Raw genomic sequence first — 20,955 nt, forward strand, 5'->3', positions numbered from 1 at the left:
GAAAGCATACATAGATACTGCTTGCATGCTTTTCCAAATCGATTCCGAAAACTTGTCTATGATCTACAACTACAGCACTGACTACAGCCCCCCCTCGTATGTTTTCCCGTCTCCAGATTCCCCCTGTTGTTACGTAACCGACCGTCTCCAAGGTAACAAGCCGCGCCCACCCCCTCCCCCTCCCCCCTTCCCACTAGGATGTGGAGACATGCGACTCATAAACACATCCCCTCAAACGCCCAAAGGTGCCGCAGGGCATGGCAGCCAGCCACAGGAAAAAGTGCAGTGTTTGACACTGCCCGGATGAGAAACCATTAAAAAAAAAAAACTAAAAGTCACAGGGCAAATTATGTTATTCATTGCTTTACTTTTTCTAAAATCAAGTAAACATTAGCTTTATGACTAAATAAAAACTGTATACATCTGTTAAGACTATTGATACCTTAGCATATACGGGTTTAATAGTCTCAAGCAGGTGCAGCTCATTAGGTGGTATTATGTCATGAGACACACCTCTGCATACTTTAATTATACTGTTATTGCTACAGTATTGTCTGCTGTATTATGCTTCATTAAATCACTTGAATCAGGATAGCGGTGAAGCCATGTCAAACCATCTATATAGGACCGTGATGAGGGTAACATAACCAGCAACTATTAAGGGATGCACATTTATGCATTAGGCATCATACACTTTCTCCCAAATCCCTAGTTGCTTTTTAACTGAGGAAATTCAATATAGATTGCTGCTTTGCATCCAGAAGTTAATTACACACGATTAGGATCATTTAGGGGGACTTGCCTGAAGTCTAGCAGTGGAAAAGCTTCCATGCCGATGCATAAGGATGCTAATATTGTTCCTGTACCAGACTTAGTCTCTCGTTGTCTAGCAACAACATGCTGATGAGCGCGAAGTAAGAAAAAAATAATAATGAAATAATCTCAAGTGGGGTTTACATAACAAATAGCTTGTGTTCCTCCCGCAAGGCGGGTTATGGATTTAGCCTTTGCCCAGTTTACCGCAACACGTCGCTGCTCACTGAAACTGATTACAGATGATGTTTTGCATGGGAGCACAACAAATAAATCAGGAGAAAATTGCTCAGGCTAAAGGTTTTAATAAACTGGAGAGGAAGAGGAGAGGAGAGGATAATCAAACGTTCACAGCCCAGCATGCAAAATGGTTCAACTGTAGTAGAATTACATAGATAACTGGAATCACACCAGAATCGTGTTGATTGTATATAAATAATACACCCAACGCATCAAACACTAGTTATATTGCAGCTGCAATATAATCACCAACCACCCTTAACTTCTTCAAACAAATCGTAATAACGCTCATCAATTTCAAGCTTTTCAGTTCAGCCATATTGCAATGGATAAGACAGGCTGTGTGATGCACGGCAAAAATACAGCAAGAGTTATGTCTTATATTTCCAACTAATTTCCAATCAAGGAATCTTTCAATCCATTTCCCTTCATCCACTTACCCACACATTAAAACACAAATTATTTTCAAACTTATGTGCACTCTACCATTCAAAACATGCCAATGACTCTTCTTAAGAGGTGCTACTGTGAAAAATACACTAAAATAACCTATTTTGGATGTAGAGCAAAGACGCATTAAACTACATTCAACTCCAATACTCTTCTATATCTGTCATTTCTGTCCAAAACAATGTGTTGCTGTTGAATTATCAACCTCAATAAGTTACATTATAGCCCTTTTTAGGTTAAATGACAAGTTTACTAAAAGCAATTTACATCAGAAACGACGCGTATGAACGAAACGACACAATACAAAGATATCGTGAATTGATGGCTGTATTGAACCTTAAAACCAATGATATTTTAAAATATAACTTGCTTCATATGTGTATTGAAATTCAACGTTAGTTAAACTATGTTTTAATTGTATGGTTTGCAAAAGAAAAGTGCAAAGGAAAAAAAACGTGCCTGGTGTAAAACCAACTTCAAGCCCAAACGTCTACGACCACCTTGACTCCATCAGTGTGTCACTTATCGCTTGCAGCTCCACGTGGTTTTGCTGTCGTACGACGCCGTGAAGGTGGGCCTGGCCGAGGGCCGTCGGTACTCGGACATCAACGCGGAGGACCGGAGCTGTGGGTCCGTCGTGCCCGGCTGAGGCTGCCACTGTCTGGGCAGAGAACCGTAGTAGCGCCTTGGGGTCGCGACGCTGCTCGGGCCGGCGGGAGGGGGCGACACAAACGACGGCAACGGAGGTCGACCCTGGCTCCGGCTGCGACTGTAGCTCCAGGACTGGCTCTGAAACCCGCCGGTCCTCGGGGCGGCGGCGGCGGTCGGCTGGTACGACACCCGGGCCTTCCAATCGTCCGGCGGCTGCGGGAGCAGCTTGCGCTCCACGGCCAGGCGGACGTTGGAGGCGATGGCCTGGTGGAGGCTCTGGTGGGTGAAGGCCTCGTCCACCAGGCCCATGGGGTGGCGGGAGGCCGCCTCCCAGGGCGTAGGGGCTTTGAGACGGAGCTCCGGCCAGGCGCCCTGCTTCCCTGCTGGGGGTGCGGTGGAGACTCGAGCGTGAGGCCTTGGGGACAGGGAGGCCGAGGCCTGGTGGCGACCCAGAGACGACACTCTGCTGGCGGGAGGGGAGAGAGAGTAGTTCCTGCCCGGAGCCTGCAAGGAGGAGACGTGGAGATGGGTTTCAGCCTTTAATAGGTCAATGGTTTCAGCCAGGCTTCATGTGTGTGGGTCTTCCAAACATTCTGGAAACAACATTAGCAGCACAGAGCTAATAAAGTAATACAATGGCAAATAAATTATTTGCCCTACTTGTGTGTGTGTGTGTGTGTGTGTGTGTGTGTGTGTGTGTGTGTGTGTGAAGACCACAATACATGCTATTGTGAATAAGATAACTTTTCAATTAAATACACATAAAGAGCAATGTCTATCAAGATTCAAAACCAAAACCAAACCCAAACGGGACAAGATGACTCCAGTGATGGAAGAGGGATTCTCCAGGGAAAGGACATTAACGCTGGGCTGCGATCCAATAGTCAATAGTTTCAGAAGATTCCTAGCTGACTGAAAAGACCCGGAAGTGTGTAAGTGGCAGCTGGAATTCTGTAAATGCTAAGGAAAGGGGCTTCAGTGCTTCCCTTCTTATCTACTTTAGCAGGGTACACATACACTGTGACAGGAAAGGAGATGGTGCCGTCCAACAATTTCCTTGCGTCAGGAACATTTAGAGTGACGCACCATCAACATGAACGACAATTATTTTCATGCAATGACATTAATTGGGATATATTTCATGCATACGAGTGGACAGGAGTGTGAGCTTGAGCCACTATGCTCAATGTGACAACTATTTAGTTTATGCAGGTTTATGCAGCCTGCATGAAACAAAACGGTATGACCGCAGTGGGGCAAACATATCTGAGATGCGCAGTTTGTAGTCCATCTTCCGGAACATAATAGTCCTTACGACATCTCCTTAACATCTTTTCAGGTTTGGAAAAGGTTATAGGACGTTATTTCTTTACTATCCAAAGTAAGCATGTCTGGATGCTTCCTCTCCATCCTCTACTTCACAATGTTGCACAAACATCATAGCATCACTAAAGGGCCCTGCTTGTGACCTGGTCCTCTTGTTTCCTGAGTACTGGGATTACACTGGATCTACTTTCTCTGTGGCGGATGAGACGGTGAGATGTTCAAGGTATAAATAACATATTTTCCCTTCCAATGGATTCTCCCAATTGGACTCTGGTAAATGCTCGTTTCAAGACGCATGACAGTGCTGCCATCACCTGGTTGAAAAGTGCAATTGCAGTGATGCGTGAACAAAGTGATTAAAAAGCCATACAAGTGATAGAATGAACTGACCTTATGAAGAAAAGGATAGAAATAGAGTGAGATGGGGTAGGAAGCGGTGGTAGGTTTAGTGGGTATCCACAACAAAATCATTCTAAGTAACCTAAAATTAAATAATAAGTAACTCTACGCTGATACACCATACCTAGAATTGCTAAGGTTTCTAATGTCAGTCCAGGTATTCTGACCCAAGAGTGGGTACGAGTCGAAATCTAAGTTCCATTTAGCCTAGTTCAGAACTATATATAGTGAAGTCTCACTTACACGACTAAGTCCCAGGTTGATAGATGGCTGTTTCCCTGACATTTAGGCTAAAACTCATCTCTCTTTGGTTTTGGTCCAATAAGTTAGTCTGTTATTGTTCTTTAAGCAAGGGTCTCCCCTATGTTCTTGTTAAGCAATATGCATAATCAAAATTAATTTACTTGATCAACCAGATGTGCCTTATTGTATTATTGTTCAAGTAGGCTTACATAGAAAAGCTAAAACAGCATAAGCAGTAGTTTTTAATTGGCATTCATTCCATTTGCCCTTAATTGTAATCGTTGATATTTTCATCCACTAATATTTAGTTGATCTTGAACTCTGAGCAGCTGTGTCACATCGTTCTTGACTGTACCAGTGTATTGTAAAAGAAAGCATGCAAAAACAAAAGTGTGTTTTGCTGATGGGAGAAGTTTGACAAGTGTGAAGAAAGACAAACCAGGGAAAGTTCAGCGGAAGAAAGCTTTTCCAAACATACATGCAAGGAAGGAGAAGGAAAAGGCAGGTCAGGATAAAGTATATTTTAATGTGGTGAATCATACAGAAGGTGAACAATGAAGATAAACACAGAGAAGAAACATATCACAACACAAAATGAACAGAAAGATAGAAAGCAATGCAATAAAGAAAAGGCCTGGATGAAACTTACAGCACTGCTAGTCCTCCGCACCAGGTCTTCCTTTTATATAATCTATTCTTTCATTCATACATTAATATCCCATTCATAAAATAAAAGCAGCCGCGGATGTGTGGGAAATCCAAGTTTATAGTCAGGATATTTAGCTATTATATATGAAATCGTATCCCCAGCTTTTTTATCTTTTCCTTCAAGGAAACATAAGGGTGAGACACTCACTGACGCTGGCTGAAGTTGTAACCCAAGTCTCGTTTTAGTTCAGCTGTCCAAAAACACTTCCTCTCATGTATTCAGCGTGGGTTTAAATTTAGCCCTCAACATGACGCAACAGCTGGTTTCAAGTTTTAAATAAAACCAAGGAGCTCGGGGAGGGTTTTTCCGAAGACCCTGAGATAAAATACTATTATGTCGTGGATCTAAATTGCATTTAGAAATGATGCGTTCGGATGGCAAGCAAGCAATAGTTTTGTCACGTTATTGCATTGTGATATCATAGCATTCCTTCCTTTTTAGTTTTATGATTCTTTTTCTTTACATTTTAAGTCACTTTTTTTTTTGTTGTTGTCCCATTTCCATCTCTCGTCATCAAGTATCACTTTCCAGTTCTCATTTTCCAGATGCTGTCATCTACCTACACCAATTTCCGATCATCATGTTTCTTTTCACTTATTACTCGCTCCGCAACCTTGTGATCCTACCCCCCTTACACTAGTCTTCCCGGGAATTAATATCCCCTTGTGCATCATAGTATGTACATTTGTCTAAATGTACATGTTTTATAAAAATAATATATCATTATTTTTCCTCATCTCTCATCTGATCCTAAATGAATCTTCTTATGCCTGGCTCTCCATGAGCACACGCAACTCAAAACGGATAGGATTTATCAAAATGATTTCCAATGGAAATCAAACCACATCAAGGTGAACTAAGCCTTTCAAACGCTGCAGTTTATCTGCGCCCTGACGAAAGCACTCGGTTTGTAAAGCGACAAGGATCAACGCGCCCCAACCTATCCTCCTCACTCCTCATCGCCGCCTACGCTTGGCTTCCACACCTGTGCTGAGGCTTTCTTAGCCATAAACCTCGGCTTTGGGGCAGCCGCCACTGCGTTGCTGCTACCAGACGCAGAGTCCTGCCTGGACATTAAGGGGGTGCCGGGAGCAACGTAGACACTGGGAGTGGCAGGCTCTGTCGGCTGGTAGGGCGCGGGCTGGTAGGGAGGGTTACTAGCTGGTGGATAAGGCCCCTGGGGGGTCGGCTGGTAGGGCTGGCTAGGGGACTGGGGTTGATACCCATTGGGTGGGGCTGGTTGATACTGTGGGGGATATGGTTGGTAGTAGGGTCCACCGGGGGCTTGCTGATAGGGGTTTGGAGGTGCGTAAGGATTCATTGGGGCTTGCTGGTACTGGCCTTCCTGCATAAAGGGATGAGGCGGCATCCCATACATCTGCTGGGGGTAAGGGGCGTTCATTGGTCCAGGATACTGGACCGGAGCCATTTGCTCATATTGCATTGGCGCATTTTGCATGGGAGGGTTGGGGTTAGCCGCAAGATGAGCTGCAGCCTTTTCTGCAGCCTCCGCTGCGGCCTTTTCTGCAGCCTCTGCTGCAGGGCCATACGTAAAGAGGGAGGACATGAGTTGATAGGGCTGATGCCTCATCACCTCTATAACATTAAGGGGTTTGGGGGCCGGCTTCGGTTTTTCCTTCTCCTTCTTCTTGGCTTTGGATTTGGGGCTAGACGGCGGGGGCTGTTTAATCGCTGCGGGGGGATAGGACGGGGACTGAATGGGATTATATGCCAACGGGGGGGGAGCTCTTACTTGGGATGAATACTTCCACTCCGTCGGAAGGGAGGCCACCGGTGACGCACACCGGCTCTCCTTATTGGCCTGCACGGACTCAGAGTCCACGATGAACCGCTCCATGCGGGACTGCCTCTTGGCAAACAGATCGGCGCCCTTCCCTCTAGAGCAGGGCATCTCTTGCGACGAGGCGGACGGAATCAACACCGTGGCCATGGGGTTGATGGGTGACGAGGACCTCCGGTGAAACGTGTACGGGTTGGAGGGCTGTGGGGGAGTCGGAGAGCCGTCATTTTGTGGAGTTCCGGGCTTGGGGGACGATTGAGCTACTCTCATCACCGGAGCCGACACATGTGCGTGAGTTGCTTGTGACGGTGCAGCCCCCCAAGGTGCAGGTGCTAGGGGAGCTGGCTGAGCTGGAGACCATGTCTTCAAAGGTGGTTCTGGTTGTGGTTGCTGCGGAGGGGGCTGCTGTTGCCAGTTCGGCTGTTGTGGAGAAGGGGCTGGAACCGGCTTGGCCAACGGTTGCTGAGGTTGGGCATGACTATGTTCTGGCCCCCAGGGATGCATGGGCGGCTGGGCGGGGTCTTGAGGCTGCTGGGCCCATGTTGGTTGGGGTTGGGCTTGGGCTTGGGAAGGTACTGGAGCCCATGGATTTAAAGGAGCTTGAGGTTGAGTTTGGGCCGCTTGCATCCAAGGTGGTTGGGCTTGCTGTTGGGGCTGAGATGGAGGCCAAGCATTCATTTGATCCAGCTGCTGCTGAGGCTGAGCCGAAAGCCAGGGTGGTTGAGGATGTCCCTGGCCCTGGGGCCATGCTTGTTGTGGAACAGCTTGCTGAACCCATGGTGGTTGTGCCTGTGGTACTGGCTGAGCTTGTTGCCCCCAGGGTTGCTGAGGTTGATAATTTGGCTGCGGCTGCTGTGCCCAAGGATGCCCTTGCATTTGTTGCTGAGGCTGAATCCAAGGCTGCTGGACAAGCTGTTGTTGCGGCTGCTCTCGAGGCTGGAGCCATGGTGGCGGGTTATTTGTCAGAGGAGGAGACTTCTCTTGAGGCCGGGCCCATGCTGCTGGAGCATTATTTGTCTGTGGTTGGCACTGCTCTTGAGGCTGAATCCATGCTGCTGGAGCATTATTCGTCTGAGGTTGGTACTGCTCTTGAGGCTGGGCCCATGCTGGCTGGGCTTGCTGATGGGACTGGGGAGGTGCCCAGTCATTCCTGACTGGTGAAGGCTGGACTTGGGGACGAGGGGGTTGAGGTGTCACCCAAGGAAGTGGTGAGGGGGAGTGGCGTGGAGCCGGCTCCTGTTGTTGCACTTGAGCTGTTCCCCAGGAACTATGAGCTGGGTGTTGCTGTGCTGGTACTGGTGACGGCACTGGTGCTGGTGCTGAAACTGGTGCTGGAGCTGATGCTGGAACCCAGGATTTCACTGGGACTGCGGGGGGCTCTGTGGGAGAATTTCTAGTGCCATCTTCTTCATATGCTGTCCTTAGCTGTGGTGGAGTGGGAGGTGGAGGTTGAAATTGAGGTTGAGGTTGAGGTTTGGTCTGGGGCTCCGGGACAATCCATGTGGGCTCTTGATCGGGGTGGTTGTTGGCAGTGGCCTGTCGGGTGGCGGGGGGAGGAGAGGGCTCAGCAGCAGGTGCAGGGTTTGGCTCTGGTTCAGGAGCAGGGTCAGCCTCCACGGTGGGGGCGACAGCAGGTGCCGCCACACTATTTTCAGCGAGCTCAGGCTGATCCTGGTTGGTCAGTTCGATCTGCTGGGGCCATGATAGAGAGGTGGGGCTAATAATGGGCTTTGGAGCAACCGGTGGAGGGGTCTTGTGTTTGACTCTTGTAGACTGGAGGAAGTTACAGGCCTCAGCCCCTAGGCTAAGGAAGTCTTCTTCAGCTGCATACTCAAAACCCTTCTTCTCGTTCCTGTTGAGGAGGTTCAGCAGCACAGGGTTGGGCGACACCTTCGGTGCCTCTTTAAATGTGAACATTGTGCTTCTTTTTCTGGTGTCCTGCAAGACGCCCGTCCTGATCGCAGGTGTAGCGATGCGTTCATCACGGGACGCTATCTCCTCTCCTTGGCTGTTCGGATCTTGATTGCTCCCACTCATGGCGGGAGAGTAGGGGTTGAGGGTCATCTGTTCCACGGAGAAAGGTTTTGCCGTATGATTGGCATATGAGCTCTGAACTTCATTGGTTTGGTGGTGGACTGTGCCATTGGTCGCAGCGTACTGCTTAACCTGCTGTTGCTGATACTCCTGTTGTTGGTGGTGGTGCTGTTGTTGATAAGACTGTTGTTGCAGATATTGCTGCTGTTCATATTGTTGTTGCTGCTGCTGCTGCTGCTGATAGTGCTGCTCGTATTGTAGCTGCTGCTGCTGTTGCTGCTGTTGCTGCTGTTGATACAGTTGTTGCTGCTGCTGATGCTGCTCCTGCTGTTGCTGCTGTTGCTGCTGATACTGCTGCTGCTGTTGCTCGTAGTATTGTCGCTCCTGGTACTGTTGGTACTCTTGTTGCTGCTGCTGCTCCTGCTGCTGCTGCTGTTGCTGCACAGCCACGTCCGCGTAGGCACTACTCTCGTTGGTGGACTGCCTGTACGAGTGCTCCTCCACCTGCTGGTAGGAGGCCTTGGTCTCGGCCTGCTGGAGCCCCTCCACGGGGATCCCCTGGCGTCGCATCTCCTCGTGCTCAGCCGTGATCTCGTCCACCCTCAGGCGCCGCTGCGCAAACATCACTGCACCCTTGCCCTTGGTGTCGGGGAGACATTCCATCTCCTCCGGGTTGTTCAGAATGCGTTCGATCTCCAGGAGCCCCTTGTCCCAGTTGATGGTGAGCACGTCCTTTCCCGTCTGGGTGTCGGTGAAGAAGTGCCCGTCGAGGTTGGCGTCGCTCGTGGCCAGCAGAGTGAACTCGACGGTGTGTTCGTCGTCGTCTTCGTCGCCGTCGTCCTCGCCGTCCGATTCGGGTTCGCTCTCCCCGGTGCCGTAGCTCACCAGAGTGTACTTCTTGGCCCTCTGCCGATGCTTCTTGAACATCAACAACCCCTTGTTGTTGGGGTTGGGCGGAGCGGCGGAGAGAAGCAGGGCGATGCGCTTACATTTGGACTTAGCCTCCTTCACCTGCTTCTCGGACAGGCTCTCGCTGCGCCTGAGCCCTGGGGGGAGAGAGGGAGACAGAGGGAGGGAGGGAGGGAGAGAGAGAGAGAGAGAGAGAGAGGGAGAGAGAGAGAGAGAAAGAGATCGAACATGAGTGCTCAGTGTCAAAGGTCAGAGAAAACATGACACTGTATGGGCATTGTGTGTCGGGACTTGACCTCATAGCAGTGGTGGGTATTAATTGATTAGTAAATAAATTGATACTTTTAAAGTAATGACCCCAACATAGTTGTTTGTTGTTATTGTTTCTGCTGTCATTGTGGTATGAGAAACATGGTAATTAATTTATTAGAGACTTGATCAGCTTCAATATTCCATATTGCTCTTGATGTTAAACAGAATAAAGCTGTATTCTTACGAAAAGAGTTAGGAAAGTGTTACGTTTCCTTCTCATTCTCATCTCATCTCTTATTCATTCATCCTGACATTTGCTGTAAAACAAAATTCCTGAGGTGTTACTGATTAGGAGCCTGGGAATAGCGGAATACCAGCCCTTTCTAAACCTTCTACGAAACCTAGTTTTATGCAAGCACAACAACGCTTGTGAGAAAGGTCATAACCAAAATGGAATATCGTTTCGTTGTACTGCAATTTCAGAGAATGAATCCTTTATCTCAATGTGACAGATGCTAACAGATAAATCAAATCATTTAGATTTCCTTTATCTGACAAGCCAAACATTGTGTTTTTCACAACATAAAAAAAAGTTCAATATATTTTTTCCCTAAGCAACCTTTTCTACTAGCATGATTGGTCCATCAAATTCTTAAAATTGATTGGATTTCAAATGATTTACAAACCAATCAAGAAATGTCCTGATCCACTGACCCATGTCTAACCTCTTCGTTCCCCACACAGATATAAACAACGCATCAGCACAGTGTAATGCTCAGTGACATCGCCAGTAGTAAAATACTGCATAATAATTCAAAAAGCCTACATGCAGTACATTTGCAAGCAACCAGTGCATAGCTACAAGTCCTTATCAGTAGGTCCACGTCCAAGTTGTCAGTTCTCAGAAAGTCTCCCTTGGCCTTAGCCCCTAAACAATGACCACAAACCTCACCCCCTCAAACGACGTCACAACAGCAGTCAACTCAAAAGCACAACGCAAAAAAACGACACTTAATCAGCCCAGTAAAAATAAAATCCAAACAAGTTCCTCTTACTTTTGGTATTCCTCAAAGACTAAGCTTAAGGCGGAGGAGATGCTGGCCAGGCTGGAGTAGTGAGGGACGTACGTTTTTAGCTCCGTTTAGATACCAGCTCTGACAGAGATCAGGTGACGGAGCCAGGAGCACATGCTGGTGTCCGTCAAACGGACGCTGCTGCAGCCATCATCGGGGCCTTGGTGTTTTATTTATGTCTCACAGGCATGCTGCCATCCTAATTCATCAAATGAACGACTTTCCCCTCCCTGACGACGCACAAATAAATCCTGAAACTGATCTTCATTTACATAAAAGGATAAATCCAGCCCTAGCTGTTGTTGTTTCTTTCTTATACGGTTCAGTTCTGTTGCAACTCGGGTTTCAACCGGTCTATTCCTGTACAAAGTAACAGTCTGGCAGGCAGGTTGTAAGACACAGAGAGAGATGCGTGATGCTATTTAGGCTTTTAACTTCAAATCACGGCATGGGATAGACAATACCAACAACATGGCACACGTCGATACCGATTGTCCGTGTGTGTGTTACTTAGAACTGTGTTATCCCCCTCGAACGAATAGTGCCATATAACACACACACACACATTAGCAACACACACACTGCCCATGTGTGTGTTACTTAGAGCTGTATTATCCCCCTCGAACGAATAGTGCCATATAACACACACACACACACACAAGTATTAGCACCACACACACACACACACACACACACACAGAGTTCAGCATGACGTACGACCGACAACAAAAGAAGGGGGTCTTACTGGCGTGCCGGGCGTGGTGTTTGTTGGGCTCTTGGGGTTCCCCCTCCGAGTCGCGGTCCCTCTCCTCTCCAGCGCCGGCCTCCTCCGAGGGGACTCCAAACGAGACGGAGAAGGAGGGAGGGGCTCCCTCGCTGTGCCCTCCCCCTCCCTCCACCCCCGCCTTCCCTCGGGATCCAACGCCTCCGCCGGCCCCGCCCCTAATGGGGTGCCGCAGCGTGAACTCCACCTGCCCCAGCCCCCCGGGGGCGGAGCCGGCCTGGCGGAGCACCACCCCCCGCTGGCCCATGGGCTCCCGGGGGGGCGGGGCCGGCACGTAGAGCGAGCGGGTGGAGGTGTGGGTGTGGGGCGTGTCCTCGGGGGAGGGACGGGGGGCTTCCTGCCCGGCGCAGGTCAGACCCCCCGTGCCCAGGGCGCTGCCCAGGGAGGTGCACTCCTCCAGGGGGTCGGGGGGGAGGGACAGGCGCAGCTCCACCGCCGCCCCGGGGGAGAAGCGGCGGAGCGGCGGCTGACCCGCGGCGGCGGCGGCGGCGGCGGCGGCGTCCTCCTCGGGGTCGGGGTCTCGCACCGCCGCGCCGTGGTAGGGAGAGCCACCGCCGTCGGGGGGCTCGGAGACGTAGAGGCCCCTGGGGCCGTGGGCGGCCGGGTGGGGGCGGTTGGCGGACAGGATGTGGAGGGTGGTGCTCTCCAGGGTCACGCGGGGGGATGTGGTCGGGCGGTATCGCACCTCCTCCTCCTCCTCCTCCTCCTCCTCTTCGTCGTCTGGGTCCATGCTGCCGGTGGGGCTGGAGCCGTACCTGTAATGAAGAGGAGGGAGAGGATTCAGCTGTGAAGACTTCTTCGTTGCAAGAGTTGAATTAATTAATTTTAATTAGTTGAGTTGCTCCCTTCCGTGGTCTTTAGAGTCTTTTTGAATTTATGTTATCAGGATCAAGATCAAGATCATTGCAAAGATAAAAACTAATCTTACTAATTATAAGATTAATTCTTAATGTTTTAATTAATGTTTATTCTTCTAAAATAAAGGGATGTTGTCATGTACATGCCTTCCTAGTTAAATCGATTGTCTTTGTAAACGAGCAGCATCTAATCAATAGGAGGTCCAACGGAGGAGTGAGTTACATCGCCCTCGTCTCACAGACTTCCTTATAATGCAATCAGGCGAACGCATCAGCTTCCAGACGGGATCTCTAGGGCGGAACGCCCCAGACATCCCAATTTATTAGTAACTTTATTAAGTCGCTAATAAATTGACAGCGATCGCTGCCCTCTGTGAAAGAAGGCTTGAAATTAAATTCTTTTCGGTCTCAGTGACCGGTCCTTTTGTGTTCTTGTTTACTAACTGTATTCATGTTTACTAAGGGATTCATTCATAAATTATTTAATAGGCACCTATCCTGCTAACCCTCACCCCTATGCTAATGCTATATACAACTTCTTATTAACACATTAACTAATGATAATTAATGGTCATTAATGCACCCGTATTGTAAAGTGTTACCACTGAAGTTGTTCTTTAGATGCCATCCGACAAACAACCCAAAACAGTAAACAAACAGAGGATGTACTGTACTTTAGACATTATAATTTAGTTATCATTTTCTTTAAAACCATGACACGCCCTTCTACCTAAATTGAGTTTTGTATAGTATAGGAAGATTTGGCAATGTGTTCCATGCATTGAGATGTTCAAAAGTACTGTGTTCACACTGTCCCACTCGGCCCAGTGTATGCTTTCATGCATGACTGCACCGGTGTCTGATTGAATGCACTCTGATGTACGAGGGAAGGCCATAACACGCCACCGAAATGCTAATGTGGTTATTCGTATGCATAACATGAAGCCTCAACCGTAGGCCTCGGTTCACAAGAAAGTCCCATTAGAATCACACAGAACACAATTCAAACATCACAGGATGACGTGAGCAAACACATGCCGCTGTTCATTGCGATAAATTCGCAATTGAGGGACACACAACTAGGCTACCTCTTCAGGAGGAGCTGTAGGCAGTCTGTGGAGGAGTTGATCAGATAAAGGGCTTCTGGGAGATGGAGTTCTTCGCACGGCTCTCCGTTGATTGACACCACTTCATCGTAGTCCCTCACTCCAGCGCTGAAGGCAGCCCCGTCCTCCTGAACCTACGATACAGAACGTAAACAAACACAACAGCTTTTCTAGGGGTTTGTGTTGTTGGTTCAGATAGTGTCATGACGTCCATGGACATGAGAAGTCACAAGAAGAGCAGTGAAAGCCACAACCGTGTTTTAATCACTATTAACACATTGTGGGTAGATGGTTCAGTTCACAATGCAGTCACATACTGCAGTATGGAAGTTTAGTTTAATGAGACACCAGATGGGGGCAACATTAAAGTTAGGACTAAGTTATTGTTATTATTGTTTTTTATATAAAGATATAGGCATTTGTAATCCAGATTGTTGTTATTCAAAGTTTGTGTTGTCAAAAGCATTATTTCATGCTGTAATGTTTTAATGGACAAAACAAGGTCAGATTCACATTTATTTTCCAGCTCCATAACGTTATTCTCTGTCTGCTCTCGACAGAAGGGTTTAAATGGCAACTCTATTACTACCCCCACCTTTTATGTCTCCATTCTCTGGTAATTGCCTTTGGAGGTCTATAAAATGGTTTGTTAATGAGAATGCATAGCATATGAAATGTGTCATTTTGTTTTACTCCCAAAGCCCACTTTATTAGCCAAAGGATAAACAATAAGTTAGTAGGCCTATACTTAAATAATAATACGTTTAATTAAATGTTATAATATTTGTGTATTTGCAAGATAGAGGAACATGAAATGTCATCAAGTTTTGCCAATACAAAAATAAATGTTTTGGGATGTAGGCTACGAGTGAGTCAAATCATTCCGTGTACAGGGGTTGGACTCAAAGTACGACCCGTGACGACAGGCAGTTAGAACCAGAACGTATTTACCGGAGGCAATGGTTCGGTTCACAGGTAGGTAGTAACAATCAGGGCAATGGGACAAATTAAACAAGATGCGTAAAGAGTCGAGAAGATATTCAACAGATCACTGCGGGAAAATAATGCTGGGACGCTAGACCTTCCTTAATAGGTCCATGCGCTAGACACAGAGGTATACAGAAGAGGATAGAGCCATAAGTGATTTTTCTTTGAGGTTTGAGTTCAACATATTTCAAATTCAGACTTTAATCTCAGAATTCAGAAACTCTGAAGTCCAAAGACATTGTAGGCTACTGCGACAAAATGAGAAGGAGGGAAACACAATGACTAAATCCACTCTGAGGGGAGTTAATCAGGGACAGGTGAAACCAATTATCAGGACGGGGGCGATCACAGGAGGCGAACACAGGGGCAGGGAGTGACGTATCCGAGGAGCAGGGCGAGATGGGACACCCCGGGGGAAAGGTGTATGGGTTATAAGACAACGTTTTTATAACTCTGCTTATAGATACGTCATTGGGGCTTCATTTAGCTGGCAGGGTCACCGTGCCCCGTGGCAGCGATGAAATAACCCTACACCCTACTTTTCCACATCACTTGCAACAATAAACCTGTCCTTGTGGTTTCTGTTTACAAACTAGTTGTGAGGTAAACTGCAAATTCTTGGCATCCCCATTTAAAGCTTGTCTTCCAAGAATAACATTTACACGTTTGGTTATTTATAAACAGGCAATTACATTGATTATCCCACCAGAGATCCATAACTTTTAGGGCAGTTGACACTGGAGGTAAATATTCATGCCTTGCTCTACTTTGATCACAGCCAGATTATAATCACAATGCATAATCATATAACAGAGCAGACACGTTGCTGTAATTACATCGCCAGAGCACAATAAAGACGCCAAATTGCATCGTCAACACATTGTACCTGGTTTATTTATAGAAGAGGAATAGTGCTTGTCGTAACAAGAATGTGCCGCTAGAGGGCGGTTTGGAGCAAGTGCAAGTTGAAAGCCACTACATGAACAGCCACATATACACACATGCGTTACAGACTATATGTTAAGCCATCAAGCCAAACAAATCTTTCCTTCTGTCATACATATTATACTATCTGTTAGGCTTAGCTGACTACACTAGGCCTCAGTGTATGTGTACTGTACTTGCAGAAACTACACCAAACCATCTTCATATCTTCAAAAGGTAGCCCACTTATAGGGCCTGCTACATCTCCTTATATCTTAATCCTCACCTTCAACAAAGACATTGTAGTAGTAGAAAACTTTATTGTCCCCGTGGGGGACAATAAATTTGGGTTTGCGGCACAGCCACACCTCATGACAGGACATTAGACATATGACACGAACAGATAGCCCATACATCAGACATCGACAGACATAACATGAAGAACATGCATCACACACTACAATACACTATACACCTGGATATGACCAGGCCAGCTGGACATAGCTTATTTTGACAGATTTAAGGCTTTTATGGCTTGCGGTACAAAAGAGAATTTGGATCTGTCCTTGGTCATAAGGGGTAGGCAGCGTACATGGCTTCACATCAAAACGCTGCACTCTTACTAAAACCCCAACATTTATTAAGTATTCACGGAAAAAACGACATGCCCAACTCCCCGACCACAAACAGGGATAAAGACTGTGAGACTGGCCTAACGTAAGCTAACAGCGTGACGTCTTTTCACATGAAGCACCCCCGTTCTAAATAAACTCCCCGGGCTTTATGGGGCAGCCACTTTTCTTTTGTAGCCTAGTTACTTTAAAAACAGTAAAAACACACCTTGTGCCTTCGCTATCCCTTGTGTTTTTTGCTGAGGCGCGTGTCTCCAACCAGGCCGTATATGGCATCCCTGTGTGTGCTGCCCCCACACACCCCCACACCTCCCTGCAGAGGGGGTTAAGGAGTACACGGCCGTAAACACTGGCCTTCCAAAAAAGGAGGGGAAATCTCTCTCTCTCTCTCTCTGTCTCTCTCTCTCTCTCTCTCTTTCTCCCTCTCTCCTCCACCTTGCTGGTTCTCTTTCTCTCTCTCTGTCTCTCCATCCCTCCCTCCTCCACCTGGCAGGTCCTCTCTCTCTCTATCTATCTTTATCTCCCTCCCCCCCCTCTCTCTCTCTCTCTCTCTCTCTCTCTCTCTCACTCTCTTGTGTGTTCACCTCCTTCACTCAAACACACCCTCTCCTTCTCCCGGTTTACAGACAGAGAGATGGGAGGGCCCAGATACTGGCATATTTACAGTTTGTGGCTCCTTGCTCGAGTCTGCTTGAGTCCTCTTAAGGCAAATCAGGATTACATTAATAATCTCTATGTTTATTTTGATTTTTTATTCCATAGTTCACATGTGGATCTCTCGTTCCGCACGTGAACATAGTCCATTGGGTTTCCATGCCGTCTATTAAGTCCCTGTTATATTTAATAATAACAATACAATTCCTTCAGGAACAAGGGTATCTGGGGGTCAATGAGAGGGAGAGAGAGAGAGAGAGAGAGAGAGAGAGAGAGAGAGGGGCTTTCAATGTGCTCTTGTGCCCTGACTCAATATTTCCAGCATTTGTTTTAATAGGCCCAAACACAACGGACAAGCACAGGAAATGCAGGACCGTATAATGGGAAAACACTTGCCCCCAGCGGTCCCTTCTCTGTGCATCTTTAAACACTTAGGGTCCCTTTAGTTATTTATATTTTTATTAAAAAGCAAACCTCTTCCAGCTGTGCCACAGGTATACCTGCCACCCACCGTGACGGAATGAAACGACTACCGTTCCTGAATCCTTGTCTGTGGCTTTGGTTTCTCTCTGTGGTTTAAACAGGACATGGACATAGTACCTGTTGTCTTGTAGCCCGTGAGGCTTGGGGTGTTTGACTATCTTCTGCAGCTGGCTGCACGTGAAGTGAGACGTTGAAGGCAAGTTCACGGTTCTGCACAGACGTGGAATGCTTATGTTTGGTTTGATATACACAAGGCCGGAGCTTCTATGTAGGGGACGGTGGAGGCATGAGGGAGCTCCTGTTGTTTACTGCTGAGGAAGGCTGGGGCAAATGGATGAACACAGACACTTACACACACACACACACACAGGCACAGGTTTGTATGTGTGTGTGTGTGTGTGTGTGTGTGTGATTTAGTGTCTGTATGTGGGGAGAGAGAGAGAGAGAGAGAGAGAGAGAGAGAGAGAGAGAGAGAGAGAGAGAGAGAGAGAGAGTGAGAGAGAGATAGAGAGAGAGAGAGAGAGAGAGAGAACTAGATAGAGAGACAGAGAGACAGAGAGAGAAAGCACTTTAATAAGGTTCTTGTGGCACTCCATTAGCACTGCATCTCAGCAGTAACAGCTGCCTTTGTCCAGGAATAAACAAAAAGCGCTTCCTTAACTGTGCATCAATCCTATGTGTTTAAGCGAAGGCTCTGTGGCCTAGTTTGGAATCAGTAAAGTATTTGTATGATTAATATTGTGTGATGAACCGTTTTCAAAACACGATGGAGGGACTTCCTCAAAGACTCTAAGAAGCAATTCTTTACATTCACCAAGGAGGTCAACATCGGTTAACATGCAGGCTGTGTGTTTAAATGGTAAGATAGCACAAGACTTGTTAAATCCAGCCAGGAAAAACCAGCCTCACTCGATGAGAACAACAATGGTGGGAGTGAATGCCCTTCCTGTTAATACACTTGGAGATCATTTTTGTCCCAATAAACAAAATGTTCCAGTCCTAACAGGAGTTTCCAATAACCACATTAATAACCAACGGAGGAGATCAGAGAGAGGGATAATTCGCACGACTGGCACATCTGCAAACTCAACTTCGGATTTCTGAACATTAGAAGCCTCTAAACAATTTGTTCTTTCCTGAGTTACTGCTTCCAGGTGAAGGACGGAGGTTTAGATGTCTAAGGCCTGAAGCATGGCAGCACAATAACACTCACTGAAGTCTCGTTCAAGTTTTAAACTGTCCTATTATATGCACATTATAACCCCGGTCAACACATGTATGTTTTTAAATGATAACAGACAATTGGGACTGGATAGAAATGGTTAAAAATAATAAATGTTACTCTAAATAGCGTGCATAGCGCAGGGTGGAAGACTTAACCACATTAGGGTTAGTGAATGGGGTTAATTCTTATGTTTAATGATGTCCAGGTCAGATGAATAAATAATAAAGATCCTGGCTTTGATTTAAGCCAGCAAATTGGTCGTTGTGTTGTGTCTCTCTCCCCTTATGCTTCCAGGTTCAGCATTCGGAGCTCTGCATGTTATTTAATTTGGCAGCAAACAATGACAAGTGATCCTCTTCAGACTTGAGAACAGAAAACAACACCAATGAGAGAACCCTTCATGGTTTTTACCCCCCAGAAAACAGAAAAACATGGCTTTCATCCTGATGAGTTCAACTGACGAGGAGCCAGATGACGAAGTCATGATTCAGCACACTCGCTAACCTTCCATCACAGTTCTCTAAAAGAGCTCTGCGTATGATACAACCTCCGTAGTTTGGAATAGAGTCGAATTAGGCAGAGTATACACAGGCAAACACGCGATCACACACACATGCACAAGCACGCACACACACACACACACATACACACACAGGCACGGGTTTGTATGTGTGTGTGTGTGTGTGTGATTTAGTGTCTGTATGTGGGGGGAGAGAGAGAGAGAGAGAGAGAGAGAGAGAGAGAGAGAAAGAGAGAGAGAGAGAGAGAGAGAGAGAGAGAGAGAGAGAGGGAAATCAACCCATGAACCCGTATTGGTCTGTATCTTGCAACGAAAAGTTGATTTTATCTCTGCCTTAAAGTTCCCCATATATATATATATATATATATATATATATATATATATATATATATATACACACACACACATATATATATATATAATTACATATATATATACACACACACACATATATATATATAATTACATATATATATATATAGCTATATATACCTATAGTTTTGACAACAAAAAGTATAATGTATGTATCCCTCTGGAATAACACATTATTCTCCTGTTTTAATACAACATAACTATTGAATGAGCTCATCTCATTACCCTACTTCACACCTCTTGTCAGCTCCTGTGAAGTCTTTAAGATGTCTGTGGACATCTTTGCTTGTTTCGCTTGGCTCCATCTGACCTTCATATCTTTCCATAATCCGCCTGCCCGGCCCTCACATGTTTCAGTTCGGCGCTGAATCCCAACCAGCGATAGCGGATCACTCTGACCTCGGTACAACGCGCTTTCCTGTGCCTGACCATATAAGGGTCCTGAGGATCCGTGTAGAAAACACAGGCAGAAGGCTGCAGAAACTATGTGGGAGCACGCGCTGTCCCACATCTCTCGCTCCCCCCCCCCCCCACCCCCCAAGCCAGCACACGCAGCAGTCTTTTCACAATAAAATAAAGAAGTGAGACAACCAAAAACATTTAAATCGTATGTAATAAAATATTAAAAGCCTGAACCACGTCATAATAGCACATTGCATGTATCTTTCCGTTATAAATATTTTCTTTCATCAAAGAAATACCTTGTTTGCAAATGACAAAAGTTTGCAAATGACACATGAAACACAAAAGACAACCACGCAGCAAAAACACTCAAAGTCCAAGAGTTCGACAAAATAAAACAACGCAACGTCACTGAAACAATCATACCTGATAGACCTGAAAGGGGGTGTAGGTGTCCCCGTCTCCCTCGCGCACACCGAACCCCCATGGGGCCCCGCCACGCAGGGTCACACAGATGTACTCCCCGGGGCCCATGCTGTGTGTGAGGGTCCTGGCTCACACCGTCCACGCATCAAGTCAGCACCAGCACACACACACACACACACATCCACACACACATACACAAACACACACGCACACATGCGAGCAACTACACTCAGGACACCGAGAAGACTGTGTCGGAGTCCAGGACCAGAGAGGCTGCTGTTTATATGTCCCCATCATCTCTGAACTTGAAGTCTGGGGATGAGACCACGCCCCCTGGGGATGAGACCACGCCCCCTGGGGATGAGTCCCCGCCCTCCTCCACTCAGACGCCCATGAAAAATTGCGCTCATGTTGATGGAGGATGGCTTTGATATCTTTGTTTGGAAACTTAATATTTTTATTTACGTATAGGGTTTCTCATTATGAAAGCCAATTACTATATTTATTTTAGTTCTTCTTCTAATAATATTAGAAGAAGAACTATTAAATATCTTCTTCTAATTATATTAGAAGAAGAAATGTGGTGAATTTGCCAGTAAGTTTTTACGTATTTAATAAAGTACTGATAACTGGAGCACCTGTAATCAATTTCGTTACCATCGACTTGCCTGAATTATTATATC

At 46.7% G+C, this 20,955-nt stretch overlaps 1 protein-coding gene across 1 annotated transcript; it reads right to left on the reverse strand.

Annotated features, from left to right (window-relative positions):
• Positions 1-1,102: 1,102 nt before the first annotated feature.
• On the reverse strand, positions 1,103-20,509 carry synpo2a (synaptopodin 2a). The gene is made up of 5 exons (XM_079757830.1): positions 20,273-20,509; positions 13,630-13,781; positions 11,646-12,439; positions 6,585-9,712; positions 1,103-2,658 (listed from the first exon to the last, which is right to left on the reverse strand). The coding sequence occupies exons 1-5, from the start codon at positions 20,378-20,380 to the stop codon at positions 2,026-2,028; spliced, it is 4,815 nt and encodes a 1,604-aa protein (XP_079613956.1). The 5' UTR covers positions 20,381-20,509; the 3' UTR covers positions 1,103-2,025.
• Between the last annotated feature and the right edge of the window lie 446 nt (positions 20,510-20,955).

Source organism: Pollachius pollachius (genome assembly GCF_949987615.1).
Source record: "Pollachius pollachius genome assembly, chromosome: 20".
Taxonomy (NCBI): domain Eukaryota; kingdom Metazoa; phylum Chordata; class Actinopteri; order Gadiformes; family Gadidae; genus Pollachius; species Pollachius pollachius.